The 26,635-nt window shown below is 40.0% G+C and overlaps 1 protein-coding gene across 1 annotated transcript; it reads left to right on the forward strand.

Moving 5' to 3' along the window:
- Positions 1–24,399: 24,399 nt before the first annotated feature.
- On the forward strand, positions 24,400–26,275 carry LOC136310920 (zinc finger protein 879). Its single transcript, XM_066239982.1, has one exon. It carries the CDS (start codon positions 24,452–24,454, stop codon positions 25,817–25,819), a length of 1,368 nt encoding a protein of 455 aa, XP_066096079.1. The 5' UTR covers positions 24,400–24,451; the 3' UTR covers positions 25,820–26,275.
- Positions 26,276–26,635: the final 360 nt, after the last annotated feature.

Below are 26,635 nucleotides of genomic sequence, written 5' to 3' on the forward strand. Positions count from 1 at the left end.
CTTCAAGCCAGCAACCTTTGGGCTCAAGACAGTGATCATGGGGTCATGTCTATGATCCCACACTCAAGCCAGTGACCCCACGCTCAAGATGGTGAGCCCATGCTCAGCCGGATGAGCCTGAGCTCAAGCCAGTGACCACAGGCTTTTGAACCTGGGTCCTCAGCACCCCAGTCTGATGCTCTATCCACTACACCACTGCCTGATCAAGCAAACTCTTGTCTTTTTGAAGGAGAAAAAAGAGCTAAAATCATAAAAAGAGAGGTCCTGGCAGTCATAATAAATAATATTTGGCCCTGGCCATTTGGTTCAATGAATAGAGCATTGGCCCAGTGTATGGACATCCCAGGTACAATCTCTAGTCAAGGCTCACAAGAAAAGTTACCATGTGCTTCTTCTTCCCTTCTTCTCCCTCTTCCCTTCCTCTTTGTTCCTTGTAGCCAGTGGTTTGATTGGTTTGAGTATTGGCCCCAGACAGGGGTAAATGGGTGGATTCCAGTCAGGGTACATGCAGAAGTCTGTTTTACTATCTCCCCTTCTCTCACTTAAAAAAAAAAGATAATATTCAAGAGATTGAACGTGCCATCTTTTTAACCAGACATGTATATTCTTAGACCAGTGACTTCTTAATTACCAGACTAACTAACATTTTCTGCATCTTTAACTAGCTGTGCATGAAGGGCTTTTAATAGTCGATCGGTACCAATTCAAACGCTCTCCATTTTGGGTTTCCATGACACATTCTTTCTCTCCTGCAGTGCTGTGACCCTTTAATTACTTCCTCTTCTCTGTTCCCATTTGTTGGTTCCTGTCCATTAATAGCTTCCTCTTTTCTTGGTATTCTGTCATCTTCACTGATTTCTCATGTGAGTTAATTCACCCCAATGGCTTGTCACCTCTGTAGCACTGACTAGCTAATCTCTAAACTCAATCTTACCTCTTGCTCCTCTGTGTCACATTTACAAACAAAAGTATCACCTACTTTCAAAGCACCACCATGGTGTTACATAGGTAACATTGAATTCCAGACCACTTTTCTTTCCCAATTATCTCATTTCTGTCTTGGGCATTATTTTGATCTCCCAGGTAAGAAGACTTCAATACCAAAGAAAAATTTAATTAATAGGAAACTATAGTTATTAGCTTTCTTCCAAAAAAATTTCTGCTTTCAGCTTCTTTGTGTCTTCAATATATACTCCCATTTCCCTGCATATGTGATGGTCTGACAACATCCTTTCACTTCTCGTTCTCTAAATGCAATCAATTTCTCCATGCCTTTTCCCATTCTCTTCTCTCTTGTTTCAATAAATCTTACATATTACTTAACGTTCAGCTCAAATTTCATCCAGAGCCTCCAGCCAGAAGTACTCTCTCACTTGACTCTCCCCCACATTCCTTTTGCACTGATCAGACTTTGGTGAATAGAGAAATTTTTATATTTGCCTCTCCTTAAAGCCAGGTGGTGAGCTGCTAGAATGCTGAATCCAGGTCTGGTTCTTATGTTTTAATTTTTATTAAAACTTTTTAATTTTAGATTTAGAAATTAAATTTAATGAGGTGACATTGATCAATAAAAGTACATAGGTTTCAGGTGAATATCTCCATGGCATTTGAACTGTTGATTGCATTAGGTACCCATAACCTAGTTAAATTATTTTCCATCACCATATATTTGTCCCACCTTACTCCCCTCCCCCAAACCCACTCGCCCTGGTAACCACTTCAGTTTTATCTATGTCCATGAGTCTCAGTTTTATATTCCACCTATGTGTGAAATTGTATAGCTCTTAGATTTTTTTGACTCCTCAGAGCACCCAAGGAATGCTCATTAAATGTTTCTATAAAGGTTCCAAGATGGCCACAGAGTAGGCAGATGCTCCAACTCCCACTTCCCAGAACCAAGGTGGATTACAACTTAAATATGAGAACACTCATCATGAAAGACCAACTTTGGACTAAACTAAGAGGATTCTACAGCCACGGACCACCAAAGAACCCACACTGAGACTGGTAGAAAAGGCAGAGACATGGAAGAGCTGCCCTACTCCCGGGAGTGAGCAGTGGTCAGAAAGGACTCTCACAATGGGGAGGGTTGTTCAGCAAGTAATGGATCCTCATCCCCAAAACTGGAATCCTACCCTAGAGCCCTGGAGCCTGGAAGGGGCTTACAACAATGGATGGACACAATGAACACATAAATAAAGAGATAACAAGCATCAAAAAAGACATTGAAATAATAAAGAATAACTAGTCAGAAAAGACAAATATCAAAAATAAAGAATATACTAGAAGTAATTAAAAGAAGACTGGATGAAGCAGAGGACTGAATCAGTGATTTAGAAGACAAGATAAACAAAAACACAAAAGCAGAGCAGCAGAAACAAAAAAGGAGGCTGAAAAAATCTAAAAAAACTCTAAGACAGCTTTGTGATAACCTAAAGAGAAACAATATCCACATACTGTGGAAAACAATATGGAGATTCCTCAAAAAAATTAAAAATCAAACTAACTTTTGACCCAGCTATACCACTTTTAGGAATATACCCCAAGAACACCATAGCACTGTTTGAAAAGAAAAAATGCACCCGCATATTTATGGCAGCATTGTTCACAATAGCGAAGATCTGGAAACAACCCAAGTGTCCGTCAGTGGACGAGTGGTTTAAAAAGCTTTGGTACATATGTACTATGGAATACTACTCAGTCATAAGAAATGATGAAAAAAAAAAAAGAAATGATGACATTGGATCATTTACAACAACATGAATGGACCTTGATAACATTATACAGAGTGAAATAAGTAAATCAGAAAAAACTAAGAACTATATAATTCCATACATAGGTGGGACATAAAAATGAGACTCAGAGACATGGACAAAAGTGTGGGGGTTACGAGGTGGGGAGGAGGAGAGGGAGGGGGTTGGGGGAGGGGAGGGGCACAAAGAAAACCAGTTAGAAGGTGACAGAAGCCAATTGGATTTTGGGTGATGGGAATGCAGCATAACCAAATGTCAAAATAACCTGGAGATGTTTTCTCTGAACATATGTACCCTGATTTATCAATGTAACCCCATTAAAATTAATTAAAAAATATCTGCATCATAGGGGTTCCTGAAGAAGAAGAGAAAAACAAGGAGTAGAGACCTTGTTCAAAGAAATCATAGCTGAAAACTTCCCTAAACTGATGCAGGAAAAAGTCGCATAAGTTTAAGAAGCACAGAGAACTCTATTCAAGAGAAACCCAAAGAAATCTACACCAAGACACATCATAAATAAAATACCAAAGCTAAAAAATAAAAAGAAAATATTAAAAGATGCTAGAGAAAAGAAAGTCAATCACATACAAAGGAGCCCCCATAAAGATGACATCCAACTTCTCAAAGAAACACTTGAGGCCAGAAGAGAATAGCAAGAAATATTCCAAGTAATGCAGAATAAGAGCCTACAACAAAGACTTCTTTATCCAGTAAGGCTATCATTTAAAATTGAAGGAGAAATAAAAAGCTTCCAGGAAAAAAAAAAAAACCCTCAAGGAATTCACTACAACCAAACCAATGCTGCAAGAATGTTAAGGGGCCTGTTGTAAACAGAAAAAAGGAGGAAAAGAATATATCAAAAGAAGAATACAGCTTTAAAGAATAAAATGGCAATAAACAACTACATATCAATAATAACCTTAAAAGTAAATGGATTAAATGATGCAATAAAAAAACATAGGGTAGATGCATGGATAAGAAAACAGGACCCATACATATGCTGTCTACAAGAGACCCACCTCAAAATAAAAAAGATACACATAGACTGAAAGTAAAAGGTTGGAAAAAAATATTTCATGCAAATGGAAATGAAAAAAAAAGCTAGGGTAGCAATACTTATATCAGACAAAATAGATTTTAAAACAAAGGCTATAGTAAGGGATAAAGAAAGTCACTACATAATGATAAAGGGAGCAATTCAACAGAATGATATAACCATTATAAATAAATACACACCTAATATAGGAGCATATAAACATATAAAGCAGACTTTGATGGATATAAAAGGCGAGATCAACAGCAATACTATAATAGTAGGGGGTTTCAATACCCCACTATCATTACTAGATAGATCCTCAAGAAAGAAAATTAACAAACAACAGCCTTAAAGAACACACTAGCTCAACTGGATTTAATAGACATCTTCAGAACCTTTCATCCTAAAGCAGCAGAATATATATTCTTTTCAAGTGCTCATGGTACATTCTCTAGGATAGAATATATGTTAGGGCACAAAAGAGGTCTCAACAAATTTAAGAAAATTGAAATCATATCAAGCATCTTCTCCGATCACAATGGCATGGAACTAGAAATAAACCACAACAAAAAAACAGAAAAATTCTCAAACACATGGAAACTAAATAGCATGTTATTAAATAACAAATGGGTTAACAATGAGATCAAAGAAGAAATAAAAAAATTCCTAGAAACAAATGATAATGAGCATACAAAAACTCAAAATTTATGGGACATAGCAAAAGCAGTACTGAGAGGGAAGTTCATAGCACTACAGGCATACCTTAAGAAGCTAGAAAAAGCTCAAATAAACAACTTAACCCTGCATCTAAAAGAACAGCAAGTAAAGCCCAGAGGTAGTGGAAGGAAGGAAATAATGAAGATCAGAGTGGAAATAAATGACATAGAGGCTAAAAAAACAATACAGAGGATCAATGAAACCAAGAGCTGGTTTTTTGAAAGGGTAAACAAGACTGATAACCAGATTCACCAAGAAAAAAAGAGAGAGGACTCAAATAAATAAAATTAGAAATGAGAGTGGAGAAATAACAACTGACAGCACAGAAATACAAAGGATTGTAAGAAAATATTATGAAGAACTGTATCCCAAAAAATTAGACAACCTAGGTAAAATGGACAAATTCCTTGAAACATATAATCTTTTAAAAATCAATCTGGAAGAATCAGAAAACCTAAACAGACTGATTGAAGCAAATGAGATTGAAACAGTTATCAAAAAAACTCCCAACAAACAAAAGCCCTGGGCCAGATGGTTTCACAGGTAAATTTTACCAAATATTCAAAGAAGAATTAACTCCCATCCTTCTCAAGCTATTTCAAAAAAATTCAAGAGGAAGGAAGACTTCCAAGCTCCTTTTATGAGGGCAGCATAATTCTGACTCCAAACCAGGCAGAGACAACACAAACAAAGAAAATTATAGGCCAATATCTCTGATGAATTTAGATGCTAAAATCCTCAACAAAATATTAGCAAACTGGATCCAGCAATACATGAAAAAAATAATACATCATGATCAAGTGGGATTTATTCTGGGGAGGCCAGGATGGTACAATATTTGCAAATCAATCAATGTGATTTATCACATAATCAAAAGGAAGGAGAAAAACCACATGAAGCCATAATTTCAATAGATGCAGAAAAAGCATTTGATAAATCCAGCACCCATTTATGATCAAAACTCTCAGCAAAGTGGAAATACAGGGAATATACTTCAACATGATAAAGGCCATCTATGACAAACCCACATCCAACATCATACTCAATGGGTAAAAATTAAAAGCAACCCCCCTAAGATCAGGAACAAGGCAGGGATTCCCCCTTTCAACACTCTTATTCAACATCGTCTGGAAGTCCTAGCCATCAAACAACAAGAAGAAATAAAAGGCATCCAAATTGGAAAAGAAGAAGTAAAACTATCATTATTTGCAGATGATATGATACTGTATATAAAAAATCTTAAAGTCTCAGCAAAAAACTATTGGACCTGATAAATGAATTCAGCAAGGTGGCAGGGTATAAAATTAATACGCAGAAATCAGAGGCATTTTTATGCACCAACAATGAACTGTCAGAAAGAGAAATTAAGGCAACAATCCCCTTCACTATTGCAACAACAAAAAAATAACAACATATTTGGGAGTAAATTAAACCAAGGAGATTAAAGACTTTTACTCGGAAAATTATAAAACATTGATTAAAAAAATCAAGGAAGATACAAACGAGTGGAAGCATATACCATGTTCATGGATAGGAAGAATAAACATCATTAAAATGTCTATATTACCCAAAGCAATTTATAAATTCAATGCAATACCAATTAAAATACCAATGACATACTTCAAAGATATAAAATATATATTCCAAAAATTTATATGGAACCAAAAAAGAACATGAATAGTCTCAGAAATCTTGAAAAAGAAGAATAAAGTGGGAGTTATCACTCTTCCTGATATCAAGTTATACTACAAGGCCATTGTACTCAGAACAGCTTGGTACTGGCATAAGAACAGGCATATAGATCAATGGAACAGAACAGAGAACCCAGAAATAAACCCACACCTTTATGGACAATTGATATTTTACAAAGGAGGTAAGAGCGTACAATGGAATAAAGACAGTCTCTTTAACAAATGGTGTTGGGAAAATTGTACAACTACCTGCATAAAAATGAAACTAGATCACCAACTTATACCAGTCACAAAAATAAACTCAAAATAAATAAAAGACTTAAATGTAAGTCTCGAAACTGTAAGCATCTTAGAAGAAAACATAGGCAGTAAGCCCACCAACATCCCTTGCAGCAATATATTTGCTGATTTATCTCCACAGGCAAGTGAAATAAAAGACAGGATAAACATTGGGACTACATCAAACTAAAAAGCTTTTGCACAGCTAAAGACAATAAGAACAGAATGAAAAGACAAACCACACAATGGGAGAACATATTTGATAATACATCTGATAAGGGGTTAATAATGAAAATTTATAAAGAACTTGTAAAACTCAACACCAGGAAGATAATCCAATCAAAAAATGAGCAAAAGAAATGAATAGATACTTCTCCAAAGAGGACATATAGAAGAAGGCCAATAGACAGATGAAAAAATGTTCAACATCACTAATCATTAGAGAAATGCAAATTAAAACCACAATGAGGTATCACCTCACACCAGTCAGAATGGTGCTCATTAACAAAACAACACAGGATAGGTGCTGGCAAGGATGTGGAGAAAAGGGAACTCTCCTGCACTGCTGGTGGGAATGCAGACTGGTGCAGCCACAGTGGAAAACAGTATGGAGATTCCTCAAAAAATGAAAAATGAAACTGCCTTTTGACCCAGCCATCCTACTTTTAGGAATTTTTAGGAATATATCCCAAGAACACCATATCACTGATTCAAAAAAAGAAATGCACCCCCATGTTTATAGCAGCATTGTTCATCTCAATAGTGGAGATCTGGAAACAGGCCAAGTGCCCATCAGTGGACGAGTGGATTGAAAAGCTGTGGTACATATATACAATAGAATAATATGTGGCCATGAAAATAAGGAAATATTACCTTTTGTGACAACATGGATGGACCTGGAAACCATTATGTTAAGTGAAATAAGCCAGGCAAAGAAAGAAAAATATCATATGACCTCATTCATTTGAGGATTCCAAGGAACAATGTGAACTGAGGAATGGAATTGAGACAGAGGAGGGATCAAAGGGACCAGAGAAAAAGAGGACAGAGGGAAAGGGGATGATAGGATGGGATAAATCTGAAGGGAAGGGGGGGGGGAGGGCATTGTGGGGAGAGGTCAAGGGGGATGTTCAAGGGAATACGGGGTTGGGGGGTGCATTCGGGGTGACACTAGAATCTATGTAAACACAATAAGTTAAAAAAATGTTGCTATAAAGGAACGAGATAGAGTCTCTTAGCAAGTTCTACAGAATAATCATCTGATTCTTGTTTAAAAATTTTTGAACCTTCTCATCCTCTTTACCTGCAATCAAATGTTAATGAAGGATCACTGGAAAAATTAAAAGGCATCAAGCATAACTAATAATGTAATAGGGCTGACAGCCTAGTAAAAACCCAGGTGCACATTCACATGCCATTAACTAGTCCTTTAACAGGTCGTCTCCTGATGTATTGGACCTGTAGGAACTGAAGAGAGTTACACAAGCAAGAACTTAACATCACACACACAAAACATACTTGACAAGACTGAGGAGCTTAGTTAGAACAAATACCTACTGCCAGAGCCTGCCGAGGTATTTGTTCACTCCTCCAGATCTCTTGCAGGAGGTGTCTGATAACAGGCTGTAAGTCATGTCTTAGCTGTCATTACAAAGGCATTCTGATGAGTGTGCCAAGCTCAGGATTCTGAGGAAGGATTCTCTGATGCTGTTCTCTACCGGGTTGGCCTCAAGCTAACTGTCCAGTCAATTACCTTCTTCCTTCACCTGTCCTCAGGGCTGCCCCAATTTCCTTTTCATTCATCCTCTCCCCTGCCTTTTCTCCCAAACCTATGCTTTTCACACTCATAGTTGAAAAAGAATTGGGGATACTCTGAGGAAAAATTGGAAAGGTTCATTTTAAAATGAAAATGACCCATGTACATACTGTTTTTTTTTAAGTCAGAGAGTATTCCAAGGTTAATAATAACAACAATAAAAAGCTGCCTCTTTTTTTCCTTCCTCACCTCCTACTGAACCACTCAGAACAAACACTTTCAACGACTTGCATTTGCCTCCATTTTCAGATAATGTTTTGTATATTTATTTTTGCTTTCTAATTTTAACATTATCTATGAGTTTTTTTACAAGTAAGATTAGAACTCCCTTCTTTCCACTTCTGCTACTCCCCTCCTCCCCATTCCAATGGCTATATCACCATTAGGTACAAAAATAGTCACTGTTTTTACCATTATAACAACGTGAATATTTGTAGTAGCTCAGTCATATAGTTTGTTATGATAATCTTTTCTTTCATGTTTAACTTCCCCCCTCCTCAGTTAATAAATGCCTCCTTTTTTAATGCTTATTTTAATTGTAATTAAGTCAGTCTCAGAGTTCTCAAAAGAATATCTCACAGTGTAGGCAAGAAATCAAATCATCTATCAGTTACTTTTTTCTTTCTTCTTGGAATCTCCCCTCTGAAGCCCCTTGCATCAGTCAGTCCAGATGAACTGCTCTTGAGACCCTGGCACAATAGTATTCTGAGTCTGCTCTCACTCTCATCCTGGGAATTTCCTTTGTCTGTCCTCTATGTTGGATGGCCTATTTCCTGGGTTCTATGTCTTTCTCCTGCTCCCCCCACCCCCATTTTGGTGAAGCATACTTCTAGTACCTTCCTGATCATGGAGCATGGGTGGTAAATTTCTTCAGAGCTTGCTTATCTTAAAGTGCCTTTATTTCCAACTTAACTTAGTAGTATATATTTTAGGCTTTAAATTTCTAGGTGAAAATTATTTCCGCTCAGAATTACATTGCTTTTGAGAAGTCCATTCTGTTTAGTTGGCTGTCTTTGGTATGCGAGCTGTTTCTTTCCTCCTCCTCAGGGTGATATCAAATCTGCTCTCCCTAAATTAAGACATTCCAAAGTGCAATTAAAGAATTTCAAAATTAAGTCTTCTATGCCGTTAGACTCCTTGCTCAAATTGTTTTGTTTCTTTCTTTTACAAGGATCTATTTAAATGTCTTCCTGTTCACAGCTTTGTTTTCAATAATTGTAATTTGCTAAAAGCTTCAAAAGCTAAAATTTTTTAGCACTTAATACATGAAATATCACCCTCTGAAACCAGAAGAAGTAAGCGCATTTCATTTTAGTACCCGGTGTTGTGTCCTTGAAAAGGTCTGGCTGGAAAGGTTCAGGTAAAGAGAAAGGATGATTGCTAATTATCTTCCCAATTTAAGCACAAGTTAAGAGTGGGTTTTTTTTTTGTTGTTGTTTTTGTTTTTTTGGCAAATGCGTCTTACATGTTGCTAAATGGGAGTGTGGAAACTCAAAGTGAAACTCCATCAATCCCATCCAGGATTATTTTAAAGCAACTATTCCTACTAATAGTACTTCATTCCAAATGAAAACAATCTGGAAAAATGGTAAGCTGGATCAAAGTCTAGGGCAACTGTCACAAAGTAGAAATGTATGGCCACTCTAGATATAGGGCATCTTTGGTATTATCATGAAGAGATCAGTCTCAGAATTTATGCTAGGAAGGTAACATCCTGGAATAGCCATTGGTTACTGTAAGGTATTTTTCCCCGCCGAGAAGGAAGGAACAGGTCTCGGAGCCACCAAGTGTGTTAAGTTCAAAAGGCTTTATTCAGTACAAAGCGTTCCCCGGCTCACTGGCGTGCAAGATGGAGGTCAGGAAAAAAATCGCACATGGAGAGACCGCGCGGGTATATTTAAAAAAAAGTCCCTCTAGGGAAGTCGGGCTAAAATGACGTAGAGAAATCTTACTGGCTGACAGTCAATTGCTTTTGTTTCCAAGGAGTCCTAGGAAGTTTCTTTTTGGCGCGCTTGACTGTGGGCGGTCCTAGCCAAAGTTCCCGGAGCCTAAGTTCCCCACGTGACCAGCCCTCTATCCACCGACCTTACAGTTACTTGTAAGGCCAGGGGCCGTGGCCATCATGGCCATGCACATGCAGGTTCTCATTGGATTTAGGTAGATGGTAAAGAAATAGTGGAGCCAAAAACTGGTGGGCCATTCTTTTATTCTAGCCTTGCACCAGCAAGCAAGTAAATTAACACACCGGGCTCCCAAAGCCACTCACACATTCTCTGGTTCCACAACCAGGAGAATCTTCTCTGGTTTTTCCTAGACTCAAAAGCCCCCACCAGTTCCAGCAGAGTTCACAAAGCCCCTCAGCCCTCTGGTTCCCCATCTGCCAACATGACTACTTACTCTCTGCACAAATTGGCTTCTCCTTTAGCACCCTGCTATCTTGGCTTCCTTCTTCCTTTTTCTCCTTCTTCTCCCTTCTTTTATAAAACTTTTTGGCCTGAAAACACCTCTTCCAGCAAACATTAGCATGACAATGGCCCTTCCAGCAGGAAGGTAATTAGCAATTTCATAGACAGCTGCCCAGCACCATTTTTAACAATAAAAGTAAGCAAGCTCAGAAAATACAAATTTTACAAACTCATTTGCTCAAAGGCTACTTCTGTAAGTTGTATTTTGAAAAAAGACCCACAAAACAGGTATATGGCCAGTGGCCATTCACATGCAGGTTCTCATTGAATTCAGACAGATTTTAAAGAAACAGTGGAGCCAACAAATGGTGGGCCATTTCTTTATTAAAGTCTTGCATCGGCGGATGACCAAACACATAGCGAAGACCTCTTCGTCCTATTCAGTAGCTCTTAAAGCCCTGACACATTTCTTGGTTCCACACCAGGAGAATTTTTTCCGGTTCTTCCTAGAATCAAAGGCCCCAAAGCCTCAGTAGGGCTCTCAAAGCCCCCTTCACACTCTGCCTCTTCTGCTCCTCTTTAGATTCTTCCTCAGCACTCTGCCTTCTCTCCTTTCTCCCTGCAAAAAACTACCTGGGCCCACAAAGACCTCTACTCCAGCAAACATTAGCAAAACAATGGCTCCTTTCAAGCAGGAATGTAATCTGCAATTTGCAATCAACTGCCCTGCTCTGAAGGCAAGCACACACATGGCTGCCCAGTGCCATTTTTAACAATAAAAGTGAGCAAACGCAAAAATCACAAATTTTACAAACTCGTTTGCCCAACAACAGGAAAGAAGTAATTGTAAGGGGGAAAAAAGGTTACTTGGTTAGAGGAAGGGGTGGGGACATAAAAAGCAATATAGACTGGGCTGTAGCTGGAGGTAAAATGCCAGGAATTTATCATTTAATGGTTTGAACAACCCTCCAACCACAATTTGGGGTTTTTCTATCCTTTTGGTTCTTACAAATAAATGTTCCAGTTGGCTGAGGGCTCAGGAAACAGCAGATTTTATATTTCAACTTTTCAATGCAGTTTCCACTTTTCATGGAAAGTTGTTTACTAATTTAGCAATTTCCAAAATGGCTGAGTAATACTTGCTCTGAAGTATTAGAAAATGTTGTGGACCTTATGCTGACCTATATGGCTGCTCTGAGGTTGACACATGATTTTTTTTTGTTGTTTGTTTTTTAGAAAGGCAAGACTGTCTATTTGCCAAGGGCAGTGGCAGAACTGAGGTCACAGAAAAGCTCGATGACAAGGTTGCTTTCTGGTGACTTCTATTAAAAAAAAAAGAAAATATTGAGCTCAGAAATAGGCATTAGTGAAATTGGGGAGTTAGTTGTTTTAGGACTATTTATTTACCCACTTAAACACATACTGTGTATGTTCCGATTATGTGTCAGCTTGTTATTAGTTAAGAAGGCAAAGTTCCAGCCTTTTTGAAGCTTTGGGTTGAATAAAAAAAAGTTTCTTTAGGTGGAAGTAATTTTAAGGTCTCCATTTTGCCTATCCTTTGCCTTTCCAACAAGTTGTACATTTCAAATATAGATTGGTGCCAGGCAAACAGATTTTTGACAGCAAATTAAATAGAAATAAGGGATGTTTGAACATATATTTCTTATCAGATTGATCTAATGAAAGAAAAATATTTAATTCATTGATATATATGTATATATAAATACTAGTTATAATGGTGATAATAATTTATTAGGTGCTTTCCACATTTCAGGCATTGTATTAGACACTTTCCCTGGATTATTTAATTTAATCCTCTCAATAATCTCATACAGTAGGCACTATTATTATCTTCATTTTTAAAACAAGAAAGGAAAATTTACTTACAGGATGATTAAATAACTTACTTGCCCTAGGGCATTTTGGGTATATGAATAAAACAAAAACCAAACCTAGTGAGTATGACTCTGAAAGGTCAGGGTCAACCCAAACTGTTGCAGTGACAATGAACTACTTGGAGACCAGATGACATGCTCCGAGGTGCTGAGGGGAGGGAACAGCTCTGGCCAGCGGATGGAAGGACTGAAGCCCCGTCCCCAGCCTTACTCAGATATTTATTAACCAGTATAAATAACTCAAGGAAGCAGACAGCAGAAGTTTCCAGGGGGTGAAGTAAAGTACAAGGAACATGCTGACTCCTAATCTCTGTTTTGAGAGCCTAAACATTTCTGTTACTGAATCTTATCTTGCTGTTTTGCTGTTTCTAGCATGCACTGCTTCCAGTATGGGTCAGAGAGGACACTGGACATCTGTCCACTCAGGGTTTTAACCCTAGGGTGCCTCACTGTCTCTAATTGTTGTCCTAACTCTGCATATTTTCACAGCATATACCTACACCAAACATCCCCACTTCCACCAGAGTCAGGCTAAGTGACATCCATTTGCGTGGTCACTAAGGACAGTTTACATAATTGCACTTTTCAGATGCTGACAAGGAGTGAGGGATTGTTTAATGGTCTGAAAGGTCTCATCACCACTGTTCAGAGCACAACCCTTCATCTAGCACTGCCTTACAGAACAATGTCTGTCTTTTGTCGATGTCTCTCTGTAGAGACTCCATCCAAGACTCCCATCATATGGAAAATGTGCATATACCTACTCAACAGAACTCAATCAGAAGAAGAAAAGTTGCAATCCCAATTTGCTTTTACATCAAATACATATTCTATGTCAAAGAGATGAAAGTTGGTTCATAAATAGCAACTCAAAAACAGCCATAATTTGGCTCATGTAAGCGACACTAAATATCGGCTTGAAAGACACCAGGGAATGTACAAAGTAAAGAAGAGCTGAGATGTAATCACTCACAACACCTCTGTATAAGATGTGTGTGCATGTGTGTGGGGTACGTGTGTAATTGTGTGAGTCAAGCTAGTGTCACAAATATTAAATTATTCAATTAAGCAGCACAAGATTAAGCCCATAAAATGTGTTAATGTGACACATCATTTCACAAATGGGATTTTGGGATGTCTTGCTGGGATCCTCCAACATAACAAAAATACCCATTAACTTTTACTGCAGTTTAAAATTGAGATAGAAACCAGTCAGTAGTTCAAGGAAGACACGGGAGCAGGGTGGGGAGGGGTGTTTGAAATTGCTGTTTTGGGCAGCAATTTTTGCCTTTGTAGTTTTCTTTGTTGCTTTCTTAAATTTCCTTTAGACATAGTAATAAGCTGTCCTAGTTAATCACTTGACAGTAATGTCTACTCTTTACTGAATTCTGTTCTGATGAGTAAACCATGCTTTAAAAAAATAAGATTGATTCAAGGTATTATTCATTATATATTATTTGTTATATGCTATTTATTATTCATGTACTATTTGTTACATATTAAATGTTGGAAGCAGTTCACATGATTGACAATTGGGAAATGAGTTAAGTAAACTGAGATATGTCCACATAATGAAATATTATCTAGTTATTAAAATGATGTTAACAAATGGAACTACATCCAACTGAATATGATAGTTTTTGCAAAGCAAAGAAAACCGTCAACAAAATGAAAAGGCAACCCACTGAATGAGAGAACATATTTTCCAATCATACAACTGAAAGGGGTTAATATCCAAAATTTTTAAAGAACTGATAAAACTGAATACCAAAAAAACCCAAACAATCTAATAAAAAATGGGCAAAAGACCAGTTTTTAGACACTTCTCCAAAGAGGACATACAGATGGATAATAGACATATGAAAAGATGCTCAATATCACTAATCATCAAATAAATGAAAATTAAAACCACAATGAGCTATCACCTCTCACCTGTCAGAATGGCTAGCATCAATAAATTAACAAACAAAGGCCCTGGCCGGTTGGCTCAGTGGTAGAGCGTCGGCCTGGCGTGCAGAAGTCCCGGGTTCAATTCCCGGTCAGGGCACACAGGAGAAGCGCCCATCTGCTTCTCCACCCCTCCCCCTCTCCTTCCTCTCTGTCTCTCTCTTCCCCTCCCGCAGCGAGGCTCCATTGAAGCAAAGATGGCATGGGCACTGGGGATGGCTCCTTGGCCTCTGCCCCAGGCGCTAGAGTGGCTCTGGTCGCAACAGAGCGACACCCCGGAGGGGCAGAGCGTCGCCCCCTGGTGGGCCTGCCGGGTGGATCCCGGTCGGGCTCATGCGAGAGTCTGTCTGACTGCCTCTCCCCATTTCCAGCTTCAGAAAGAAAAAAAAAATTAACAAACAAAAGTATTGGTGAGAATGTAAAGAAAAGGAAACTCTAGTGCACTGATGGTGGGAATGCAGATTGGTGCAGCCACTGTGGAAAGCAGTATAGAGTTTCTTCAAAAAGTTAAAAATGGAACTGTCTATAATCCAGTAATCCTACTTCTGAGAATTTATTTGAAGAAACCTTAAACATGAGTTTGAAAGAACATATGCATCTCTGTGTTCACTGCAGTGTTATTTACAATAGCCAACCAAGATTTGGAATGTCCATCAGTAGATGAGTGAATAAAAAAAACTGTGGTACCTTTACACAATGGAATACTACTTAGTCATTTTTTTTTTTTTTTTGTATTTTTTCTGAAGCTGGAAACGGAGAGAGACAGTCAGACAGACTCCCGCATGCGCCCGACCGGGATCCACCCGGCACGCCCACCAGGGGCGATGCTCTGCCCACCAGGGGGCAATGCTCTGCCCCTCTGAGGCGTCGCTCTGCCGCAACCAGAGCCACTCTAGCGCCTGGGGTAGAGGCCAAGGAGCCATCTCCAGCGCCCGGGCCATCTTTGCTCCAATGGAACCTTGGCTGCTGGAGGGGAAGAGAGAGACAGAGAGGAAGGAGGGGGGGTGGAGAAGCAGATGGGCGCTTCTCCTGTGTGCCCTGGTCGGGAATCAAACCCGGGACTTCCGCACGCCAGGCCGACGCTCTACCTCTGAGCCAACCGGCCAGGGCCCTTAGTCATATTTTTATGACAGACTTTGTAACAGCATGAATGGACCTGGAGAGCATTATGCTAAGTGAAATAGGCCGGTCAGAGAAAGGCAAGTACCATATGATTTCACTCCCATGTGGAATCTAATGGACAAAATGAACTATCAAGTAAAATAGAGACAGACTCATAAGGAGAGAGCAGGCTGAAAACTGTCAGGGTTGGGGGTTGGGGGATGGGCTGGTGGTAGGTGGAGGGAGTGAATAAAAATTCCAGAAAACAACCAAACAACCATGGACACTGAGAACATAGTGGTGATTCCCAGGGATGAGGGGTGGTGATGGGAGGAGATGGAGGAAGGTACAGAGGGGATAAATGGTGATGGATGGAGACGTGACGGGGGCTGAACGCACACTACAGTGTACAGAGGATGTGCTGTGGAATTGTGCACCTGACACCTGGATAATTGTGTTAACCAGTGTCACCCCAATACAGTCAATAAAAGGCAAAAAATAAAAAATAAAAAACAAACTTTTAAAGTAATAATGTTAACAAAGAATTTATAATAACAAGTGAGACACTGATTAAGGAATAAATTAAATTTTAAAAATTGTTTATATAGTGTAATTTTTGTAAACTATCTATAGAAAAAGATTGTTGACATTCCAAAATGTTACTACTGTTTATCTTTGGGTTACAAGATAGGAACTTTTTTTTTTGCTGTTCTTTCTGTGTTGTTAATATTATCTGCCGTAAGTGTTATTTTCATAGCCTCAAACCAAAATCAAAAATCTCTTTTAAGAGACATTTAAAATATTCATAAGTACCAATGAAAATTTCAATAAACAGAGTCATCATGTGTCTGGGTCCACAAAACAGTTCTAATATCAGGCAATTTTTAGAATTTTCCATAAATGTGATTTGCTTAAAGTGTGAAAAAATATGGTTTAATCATGTCTTTATCCAAAATCCATTTATGGCAAAATAATTGAGGGGACCTCGATTGCATATTGACTTACTGTTGAGTCTGCACTGTGAGTGTAATGTTGGGGAACACAGTGGTAAAAGATACCCTTCTGTTTGCTGTTGGGGTCTTGTAAGGCCGGTGGCAGAGGCCAGGCTGGTTCGTATTGAATTCCAGCAGGCAGTAGAGGAACTGCAGAGCCAGAAAGCTAGGGCCATTACTCATTTATTGGAGGCGTGGCCATTCCTATTTATTAGAAGTTCGGCCATCCTGTTTATTAGAGGCTCGCAGAGACAGGTGAACAAACAAACAAAGGAAAAGCACTTCTTGCAGTGGAGGGCAAGGGGTCAGGAAAAACCACCCTTCTCAGCAGTAGCTGATGGAAACAGGGAACCACACCTCTCAGTGGTGGGAGAGCGATCTGGGAGAATCACCCCCGAGCTTTTCATAGAGACACACATGTGGCTTTCTGCCCATGCTCATGCGCTAATCATGCAGAGTTTGCAGCCAGGAAACCAGCAAGCAAGACTGACACAGCTGTTTTCCCCACAGTCCCCTTGCCTGGAACACCCTGCCCTATCTCCCCGACATGGCTCACCCCCATTCCCACTCTCTCTAGACTTGCTTAGAGACTGTACCTTCAGGGCAGTCTCCCATGATCCTCTTCTTACACCCCACTTAGGCCGAAAGGGAGGTCATCCTACTAAAAACACCCCACCAGCACCCTGCATGTCTCCAGGGAGCCCTTTCCATGACATGACTATATCTCTGTATAATTTATGCCTACTCATCATTTAGGGTCCATGAAAGGAGGGGCTGCATCTGCTGATTCCCTCTTGCACACTCAGCATCTAGCACAGAGTCTAGTGCATGACAATTCATTAACTCTTTGTTGCCTGAATGAATGAATCCATCACATTTTAGAGGGCTGGATGTGAATTTTAAATCTGTAAAAAATCCCCACACAGTTGAAATCTTGCTTGAAGGAGAGGCCTGGGAACAGGATAGGAGTTGGTTGTGGAATACAAAAGTGAGTGTCATACCTTCCTTCAAACACATTGACATTTGTGTGTGTATGTGTGCGTGAGAGAGAGAGAGAGTTTGTGTGTTAGTCTATTAATCATATCCTTTTAGTCAAAGCTGAAGCTTAATGGTAGTATAACATTCAGGCTGAGTATGAGAGAAATGGACGGACTATTTGGATTTGAATTTCAGCTAGTATTTACTATATTCATGAATATGGCGTGTTACTTTTTACCACTGTGCCTTGTTACCTAATCTGTATAAAGGGGCTACAGTATCAGTTAAGATTATTATAAAGAGAAAATGAGGTCAAGTACATAGAGCGCTGAGCACACACAGTCCTGACACATTGTAGGCATTCAGTAAGTCTCTCAACATTCAGTAGTATTGTTATTATTAATAATTCCTTACTCCCCGGCCATTTCCAATTTTTTTGAGACAAAAATTTCTCATTGACCACTAGATGGCATTAAGGTTAATTTAATGTACACAGTGTGGTCTTTATTCTTATCAGTCAAACATGCAGTGAAAAGTAATTTCATACATTTTGATTTATAAATTGTGATTTAATAACTAAGGATTTTCCTTATTTTATGTAGGAAAAGCCTAGAAGAGTTTGTATTTGATTCAGCTATTTTTCCATTCAGAGCTCAGCATGCTGCTTCAGTTTTTCTGTACTTAAGAAAGTTATTGCTGAGTGTTCAGAACGATGCTACAAAGCCAATGACCATCTCATGCACTAAAAACAAGATTACTGTTTTGTAGTCATGATGGGATGTACTGATGATAAAAAAACGTGCCAAACTCTGTGGTAAATTGGAGGTAAGTCATTTTCTTTAAAAATTTTTTAATTAATTTAATTTATTGTATTATGGACTCAAGTGAGGGAAGTTTTTATGGGTTTCCAGAGCTGAGAGCTGAAGACAAGAAGATCGTGATTATATGGGAAACATATGCGTGTATGAAAGAAGTGCCCTGGAACATGTTGGGGAAACCCACTCACTCCAAGCCTGCACAGGGATGCTGCACTGTGGGCAGGTAGGTGCCTGTGGTTTCATTAAACTCTGCGGAGCAACAAAATGCAAATGTAAACATCCTTCTTAAAGACACTGCAGTGGACTTAAAAATTCAGTGTAGCTAAAGTTCTAACTGATTATCAATAATTAATTTGTGGATATGTTATCAAAGATATTATAGAAGAACAATGTTTTTAGAACATTAAAAAAGTACTTTAGATGACAAGTGAGTTTTTCTTGGTTGGGTGGCTTACTACGAGCAGAGGGACATAAAGTTTAAAGGGGAAAGATCAGTTTTGTCATAACAGCCAATGAATCTGAGCTGGGCCCTGTCAATCTGGCAATTTTGTTCAGTCTCAAAGGTGTGTTGTTAAGTGGGTCAACTCACCTTCTACTGCAAACTACTAACAGCAGCAAAGGGGTGTACATGTCACCTCTAAATCTTAAAGAAGAACATGCTACTCACAATATAATGTGCATTTAATAAATGTCGGTTAAATAATGTGTGGATGAAAAAGGGGTCACATAATAAGCCTAACAAGCTCAATGAAGACTGCATGGTGGCCTTACAAACTCACAGACCCAAAGTAGCCACATAGATTGTGTAATGCCGGTGGCCAAGGCCAGGCAGATCCACATTAAATTTGGGCAGATGGTAGAAAAATTGCAAAGCCAGCAAGGTTGGGCCATTCCCGTTTAACAGAGTCTCACAATGGCAGACAAACAAAAAGGGAGGGGAAAACCGCTTCTCTGGCAAACGAACAGCAAAATGACCCCTCACAGTGGTGGGCAGGCAATCTGCAATCCGCCATCCACCCAGAGGGCAAGCACTTGTAGCCTTACCTAGACTATACACACATGGTGACGCCACAGGCAAAGTACAAACGAGCAAGCCTAACACAGCTGTTTTCTCAACATTCCACCTTTTTAGGGTTGCTCATCTCACAATCTACATGACAAGTATCATCTGTGATGATCCCTGCATGAGGAGTGAGGTACATTACTTTCACAGAGACTACAGCAACAGCACAAGTTATACAGTAATTACAAAGGCACCCTTCACAATGTCTCCCTGAGCACTCTGCCCAGGGAGTTAGCTGGAGGCCCATCTCTAACCCCCTACACCAGGGGTCCCCAAACTACGGCCCGCGGGCCGCATGCGGCCCCCTGAGGCCATTTATCCGACCCCCGCCACACTTCCGGAAGGGGTACCTCTTTCATTGGTGGTCAGTGAGAGGAGCACAGGATGCGATGCATCCTAGAGTACTGTATGTGGTGGTGCTGCAAAGTGCAGCGTCGCTCACGTACAGTACTACTTCCGGTGACGCAGGATGCACGGTCATGGCTCCAGAAGCACGTCATATCACTTGTTACGGCTAGCAGTGACAAATATGGAACTGGACATTGACCATCTCATTAGCCAAAAGCAGGCCCATAGTTCCCATTGAAATACTGGTCAGTTTGTTGATTTAAATTTACTTGTTTTTTATTTTAAATATTGTATTTGTTCCTGTTTTATTTTTTTACTTTAAAATAAGATATGTGCAGTATGCATAGGGATTTGTTCATAGTTTTTTTTTATAGTCCGGCCCTCCAATGGTCTGAGGGACAGTGAACTGGCCCCCTGTGTAAAAAGTTTGGGGACCCCTGCCCTACACCATGGTAGGTGGGAGGGCCTGTACAGTCCAGGGTCATGTCCTTTGAAGCCGTACAGTGTCCTTGGTGTGTATCTGTGACTGGATGGGAGCAGCTTCCCAGTGCCAGAGGGCCTTCACAGGTGCCATGGCCCATTCCCATCAAGGCCTTTTGTAGTACTGTCCACAAGCTGCATGTCCAGCCAGGAAGGGAGCTGGTGCCCTCCTCTGGCAGCAGTCCAAAAGTCCATTATACTTCTCAATGACCAGTCCATGATGGACAGCCCAGCTTTCTCTGTAAATCACCCAAGATGAAAGTTCATTACAGGCAACTAGCCATACAACTCTTGATAATGGAGCTCAGCATCTTTCCATAGTGCTCTGTCTATTGCCACAAGCCCCATCCAAATTCCTCAGAGGTCCAAGTTCACAGGGCCTGGTGGAGTCAAACACACTCCAGGCCTGTGCTGCCTTGATAGTTCTCTTAGTTGCTGCTGCAAGAAAGTATCTATTATCTTCTAATGACAACACCTGCTGTACATTAGAAAGGGACCAGTGAATTTCCAATTCTACATGGGGCCTCTAGTCCCCCCCCCATCCCTGTTAGGTGGGTCTCTTGACTTTCCCCCTACTCAAACCGGAACAGTACGTCTTAAGGATCCTCCTTTTCTACAGCCATCTCCAACAAGTAGTCCTGCAATTGTGCATCAGAAACGCCAACCATTTTCTTAGCAGCTGCAGGGGCTGCTCGCTTTCTCTGCTTTTTCAGTGGCTAGAACTTCTGTTCTGGCTCAAGCTGCTACCAAAGCTCCATAAAGATTTTATTAGACCTGCCACCTAATTTCTCTTTATCTGCCCCAGCCGCCATCAAATCTCCCCACATCTGCATTTGGGTAACCTTTACGGGTCTATTTCTCTTGTTAGGTGGTGGAGGGGTCAATACAGGGAGCAGCCCACACAGTCTTATGGCACTGTGTCATCTCCAGCTCCCCCAAATCTGCTACTGTCTGTGTAACTGCACTGATGGGTTGCACCACATAGGGGCTCAAGATATCCACTAGTGACCCAAAAAGGACTGACGAGGTGCTACAGAGTAAGGTCTCTCATCCCTGCTGTAAACACTTCCTCATCCAGCCCATGGGATCTCAGGTTGAAAGTAGCATTCTTTGTACCGAGTTCCTATATACTTGCTGTAGCTCTGTATAAGCCTGCCTCAGACTCACTGCCCTCGGCAAATCTCTGGCATTCTGCCAGACTACAAATGGCAGCTGTCACCCACTCTAACAGGGTATGGTTTCCTGGGTTGTCATGGCAGTTCTGAAGATGTTGCCTCAATGAGGAGTGTGTGGTAATGGAGGCCAACTGGTCCATCTCTGTTCTAGAGAGTTTGATGCCATCCACCCCTATGTCCCACAACTGCAGCAACCAGGCTGCCAGGGGCTTGGTGAGTTTCTGCCTGAATTTTACCCCTAACTCAATCTGCTCTGAGTGTAGGGCCAGACCACAGAGTGCTCAACTACCTGAAGAAGGGGTTGTGCTTGTTCCTGAGACACTCTTGGCTGCTGGGTTTTACCTTCTGGGCGACCATTGGCTGGGCTCTGAGTCTGCAGACAGCAGTTTCAGCCCGAACCTCCTCCTCAGAAGAGGAGGAGTTGGAAATGCCTGCTCCAGCTGACTCAGAGCCACTCTGCTGGCATGGATGCAGCTTGTCTTCAGCGCCTGCTTTGGCTCCTGTGGCTGCTGGCTCCTGGCCTGAAACTGAAGCTCGAGCTCTTGAACCCACAGTTGTTTCCTCTAATAACTGTTTCTGCCAATGTTCAGCTTCCAGGGCAAATGGAACCCATAACTCCTTCTCCAGCAGCTGTTCTAGTTCCAGGCACCATTGGTGCTCAGCCTGCATCTCACACTGTGGCTCTCGAGAGTAGTTGGCTTCCTTCTCCAGTGCTCATTCCAGTTCAAGCTGTTGTTTGTTCTCAGCCTGTAGCCTAACATGCAGATTTTGAATCTGCAACTCTTTCTCCATTGACTGTTTCAATTCATGCCATTGTTGGTGCTCATACTGCAGCTCATCTTGAAGGTTTTGAACTCAGGCAACCTCTTGCAAAGAGTTTTCAGTTTCTTCTCTCAGGACTGTAAAAACCACCCAGCCCACGGCCTCCAAAAGGAGAGTCACCAAGAATAGCCACTCCTCTATTCTACCTTTCAAGGGTGTTGGCGGCTCCATACCTATCTGATCCAAATCCTACAGATGATGTCAGATATGTTGCCAGTGCCAAGGCCAAGGCCAAGTGGGTCCACATTGTATTTGGGCAGATGGTAGAGGAACTGTGGAGCCTGAAGGCATTGGGCCATTCCTGTTTTAGTAAAGTCTTGCAATGGCGAACAAACAGGCAAGGGAAAAAGCTTCTCAGGCAAACAAACAGCAAAATGGCCCTTCACAGTGGTGGGGAGGAAATCTGCAATCCACCATTTGCTCTGAGGGCAAGCACCCATAGCCTTACACAGACTATACACTCGTGGCACTGCCATATGCTCATTCACTAATCAGGCCAAGTACTAACACAACTGTTTTCCCAACACATGGTCTGAAATGAACACTTCCGAACTAAAAGCAAGTCATGGCAGGTAGTCATGGCCTAGGCAGATATCTTCCTTAATGAATCTCAATCCTCACCTTAAGTTAGCCTGTCTATTGTCTTTTTGCATCTAAGATAACATACCTTTGCAATGTCGGAGTAATTCCATTTTTTAAGACCCCTCGGGGCACAATCCTCCACCAGAACCCCTCATCATTATCTTGTTCTTCCTCATATAACCTCTCTGTGTGTAAATGTTAATTTTTAATTATATTATATCAATGAATGTGAAAGAAGTATGTACTTATTCATTTTACTTATAATCCAATAAGTGGTAAAACTGTTTTCTGAAGCACTTGCTCAGTCCATTGAGATTTTGCTTCCTGCCAACTGTTGTCAGCTTAGCTCCGATAAACTCATAAAGATTCTCTACAGGTCTGGATGTATCTTACATTGACAAACAAAGGAGAAAATTTTTAGTCAGTTAGATTAAAATAAAAGAATGCTATTGCAGGTCAGTAAGAGGATTTTTTTTTTTTTTTGCCAACATGTTTTAGCATATTTGTAACAAAACACTTCCCTTTTGTTCCAAATATACAAGAGAATATATACATTATAAATAGAAAAATAAGCTAAAAAACTATATAAACCACAAATGAAATATAATCTTACAGCAGTGAGCAAGGTTGAAATTATTGAGTACTTGGTTCTCTGTGTAGAAGAAAGCAGCAGATTTGGGAGTTTTGCTCTTATGGATAACAAAGTTAATGTTCTCTTTGTAGGATAGGAAATTGGGCCCCAGCTCACTGCTTGCATTTAACTCCCAGCAAGCTTCACCTGGATTATTTTTTTTAAAAAAAAGAAATTATTTTATTTTAATATTAGATAGACTTAATATGTTATAAGTAGACAAGTAGGACCACTCTTGAAATTTTCTGGCCCTGGTTGGTTGGCTCAGTGGTAGAGCACTGGCCTAGTGTGTGGATGTCCTGTTTTTTTTTTTTTAATTTTTTAATTTTAATTTTTATTAATTTTAATGGGGTGACATCAATAAATCAGTGTACATACATATATTCAAAGAAAACATATCCAGGTTATTTTGTCATTCAATTATGTTGCATACCCATCACCCAAAGTCAGATTGTCCTCCGTCACCTTCTATCTAGTTTTCTTTGTGCCCCTCCCCCTCCCCCTCTTCCTCCTTCCCTCCCCCCCCTAACCACCACACTCTTGTCCATGTCTCTTAGTCTCATTTTTATGTCCCACCAATGTATGGAATCATGCAGTTCTTGTTTTTTTCTGACTTACTTATTTCACTCCATATAATGTTATCAAGATCCCACCATTTTGTTATAAATGATCCGATGTCATCATTTCTTATGGCCGAGTAGTATTCCATAGTTCACCTGGATTATTAAGAAAGTACTTTAAGGGGCTTCTGTGGGAATGGCGGGAGGAAGGGGGTTTTGGGGAGCCGTGTCTGGTCTTAGGGTGCCTTCTCCAAGAGGGGCAGCAGGTAGGGAGAAATGGCCACAAAGGTGCTACCAGCCCAGGCTCAGGATGGGAGAGCATCTTTGAAACCGCAGTTTCCAAAGAAGAATATCAGGAAATAATGAATAAACTCTTAGATGACAGTACTTTCGACTTCAAGTTGGGGAGACCCTACATAAGTGAGGACAAGCTAGAGAAGCAGCATGGCAAAGAGAACAAACCTTACAGGAAGGTCTCAGTTATCATCAAAAAGACCTACACAAGGGAGAGGAGCTTTGTAGGTATTGAACTTGAGAAGAATCTTGGTCTAAAATCCTCACTTATTAGGAAACCCCATTCACAGCAGTATTCAATTCTGTTTAAGCAGCTGGGAGTCAGTATAGTGAGGAAATGTTACAGATGTAACATCTGTGGGAAAATCTTCCTCCATAGTTCTTCCCTGAGCAAACATCAGAGAATCCACACTGGAGAGAAGCTCTATAAATGTAAGGAATGTAGGAAGGCTTTCAGCCAAAGCTCATCCCTAACTCAGCACCTGAGAGTTCACACAGGAGAAAAACCTTATATATGTAGTGACTGTGGGAAAGCATTCAGTTTCACTACCTCTCTCATTGGACATCAGAGAATGCATACTGGAGAGAGACCCTATAAATGCAGTGAATGTGGAAAAACATTTAAAGGTAGTTCATCCCTTAATAATCACCAGAGAATTCATACTGGAGAAAAGCCCTATAAGTGTAATGAATGTGGGAGAGCCTTTAGCCAGTGCTCATCTCTTATTCAGCATCATAGAATTCATACCGGAGAGAAACCGTATGAATGTAGTCAGTGTGGGAAAGCCTTTACGTCAATATCACGGCTAAGTAGACATCATAGAATTCATACTGGAGAGAAACCCTTTAATTGTAATGAGTGTGGGAAAGTATTCAGTTACCACTCAGCTCTTATTATACATCAGAGGATTCACACAGGTGAGAAACCTTATGCATGTAGAGAATGTGGGAAAGCCTTCAGCCAGAGCTCAGCTCTTATACAACATCAAAGAATTCACACTGGAGAGAAACCTTACAAATGTAATGAATGTGGGAAAGCTTTCTCCTGGATTTCACGGCTTAACATACACAATAGAATTCATACCGGAGAGAAACCATATAATTGTAAAGAATGTGGAAAAGCCTTCAGTTCCCACTCAGCAGTTAATACTCATCGAAAAATTCACACAGGAGAGAAACCTTATAAATGTAGTGACTGTGAAAAGGCCTTCAACCAAAGCTCAGCTCTGATTCAGCATCAGAGGATTCATACTGGGGAGAAGCCATTTAACTGTAAAGTGTGTGGGAAAGCCTTCAGACAGAGTTCATCCCTTATGACACACATGAGAATTCACACAGGAGAAAAGCCTTACAAATGTAAAGAATGTGGAAAAGCTTTTAGTCAGAGCTCATCCCTGACTAATCATCAGAGGACTCATACTGGAGAAAAAATATAAAATGCATGTGAAAAATCTTCTAATGGAAGTATTGAATGTCAAAGAATTTCATTCTGAATATTGAAGAATCTATCCTGGGGTGAAAGTGTAAAAAACTAGAATGTAGACCATCAAACATCAGAGACTTCATGATAGAGGATAACCTTAGGAATATTTGGAAAACGTCTAAAATTTTTTTCCCCGTACATTCTTAAATTATTATTGACTGTAAAATAGAGAATTTGTTAGATCAAAGGGTCATTTTTTTTCTTCCTGGTGATGTATAATCACAGTCACCAGCTTTCAGAAACATCCTGGGAAGCATGCTGATGTATGTAAAAGTGCAGCCATAAATTCTAAATTTCAGATTAATCTGGCAATCTATATTTTGAAATTGTATTTAAGTATTCTGCAAGCCAATTTTATTAAGAAGAATGTTCTGGAGAAGAAATATAAGCAGGTGGCCTGTAGCAACCTCACTCACTAAAAATTTTTAATTTAAAGGAAAAAAAAAAAAAAAAAAAAAAAAAAAAAAAAAAAAGAAAGTACTTTAATAAGAAAAGTGAAAAGCACCACAATCTAGATGTCCAATCCTAAATCTTATGGGTATAAGAAAGTGTTTTTTGGATTTTTTTCTTTTAGCCAACTTAGAAAGGAACCATCACTCATGGCAATAATTGAGATGGGGCAAGGCTTCAGACACTGATGTAAAAATTGCAAGAAATAAGTATCCAAGGCACTCCCTCTTTTGCTGGTATACTATCGAGGAAGCCACATTATAATCAGAAGTTTGCTTAGTGTGCACTGAATCAGAGCAAGGAGAATTGGTTATATCAG

Source organism: Saccopteryx bilineata, chromosome 7 (assembly GCF_036850765.1).
Source record: "Saccopteryx bilineata isolate mSacBil1 chromosome 7, mSacBil1_pri_phased_curated, whole genome shotgun sequence".
NCBI classification, from domain to species: Eukaryota; Metazoa; Chordata; class Mammalia; order Chiroptera; family Emballonuridae; genus Saccopteryx; species Saccopteryx bilineata.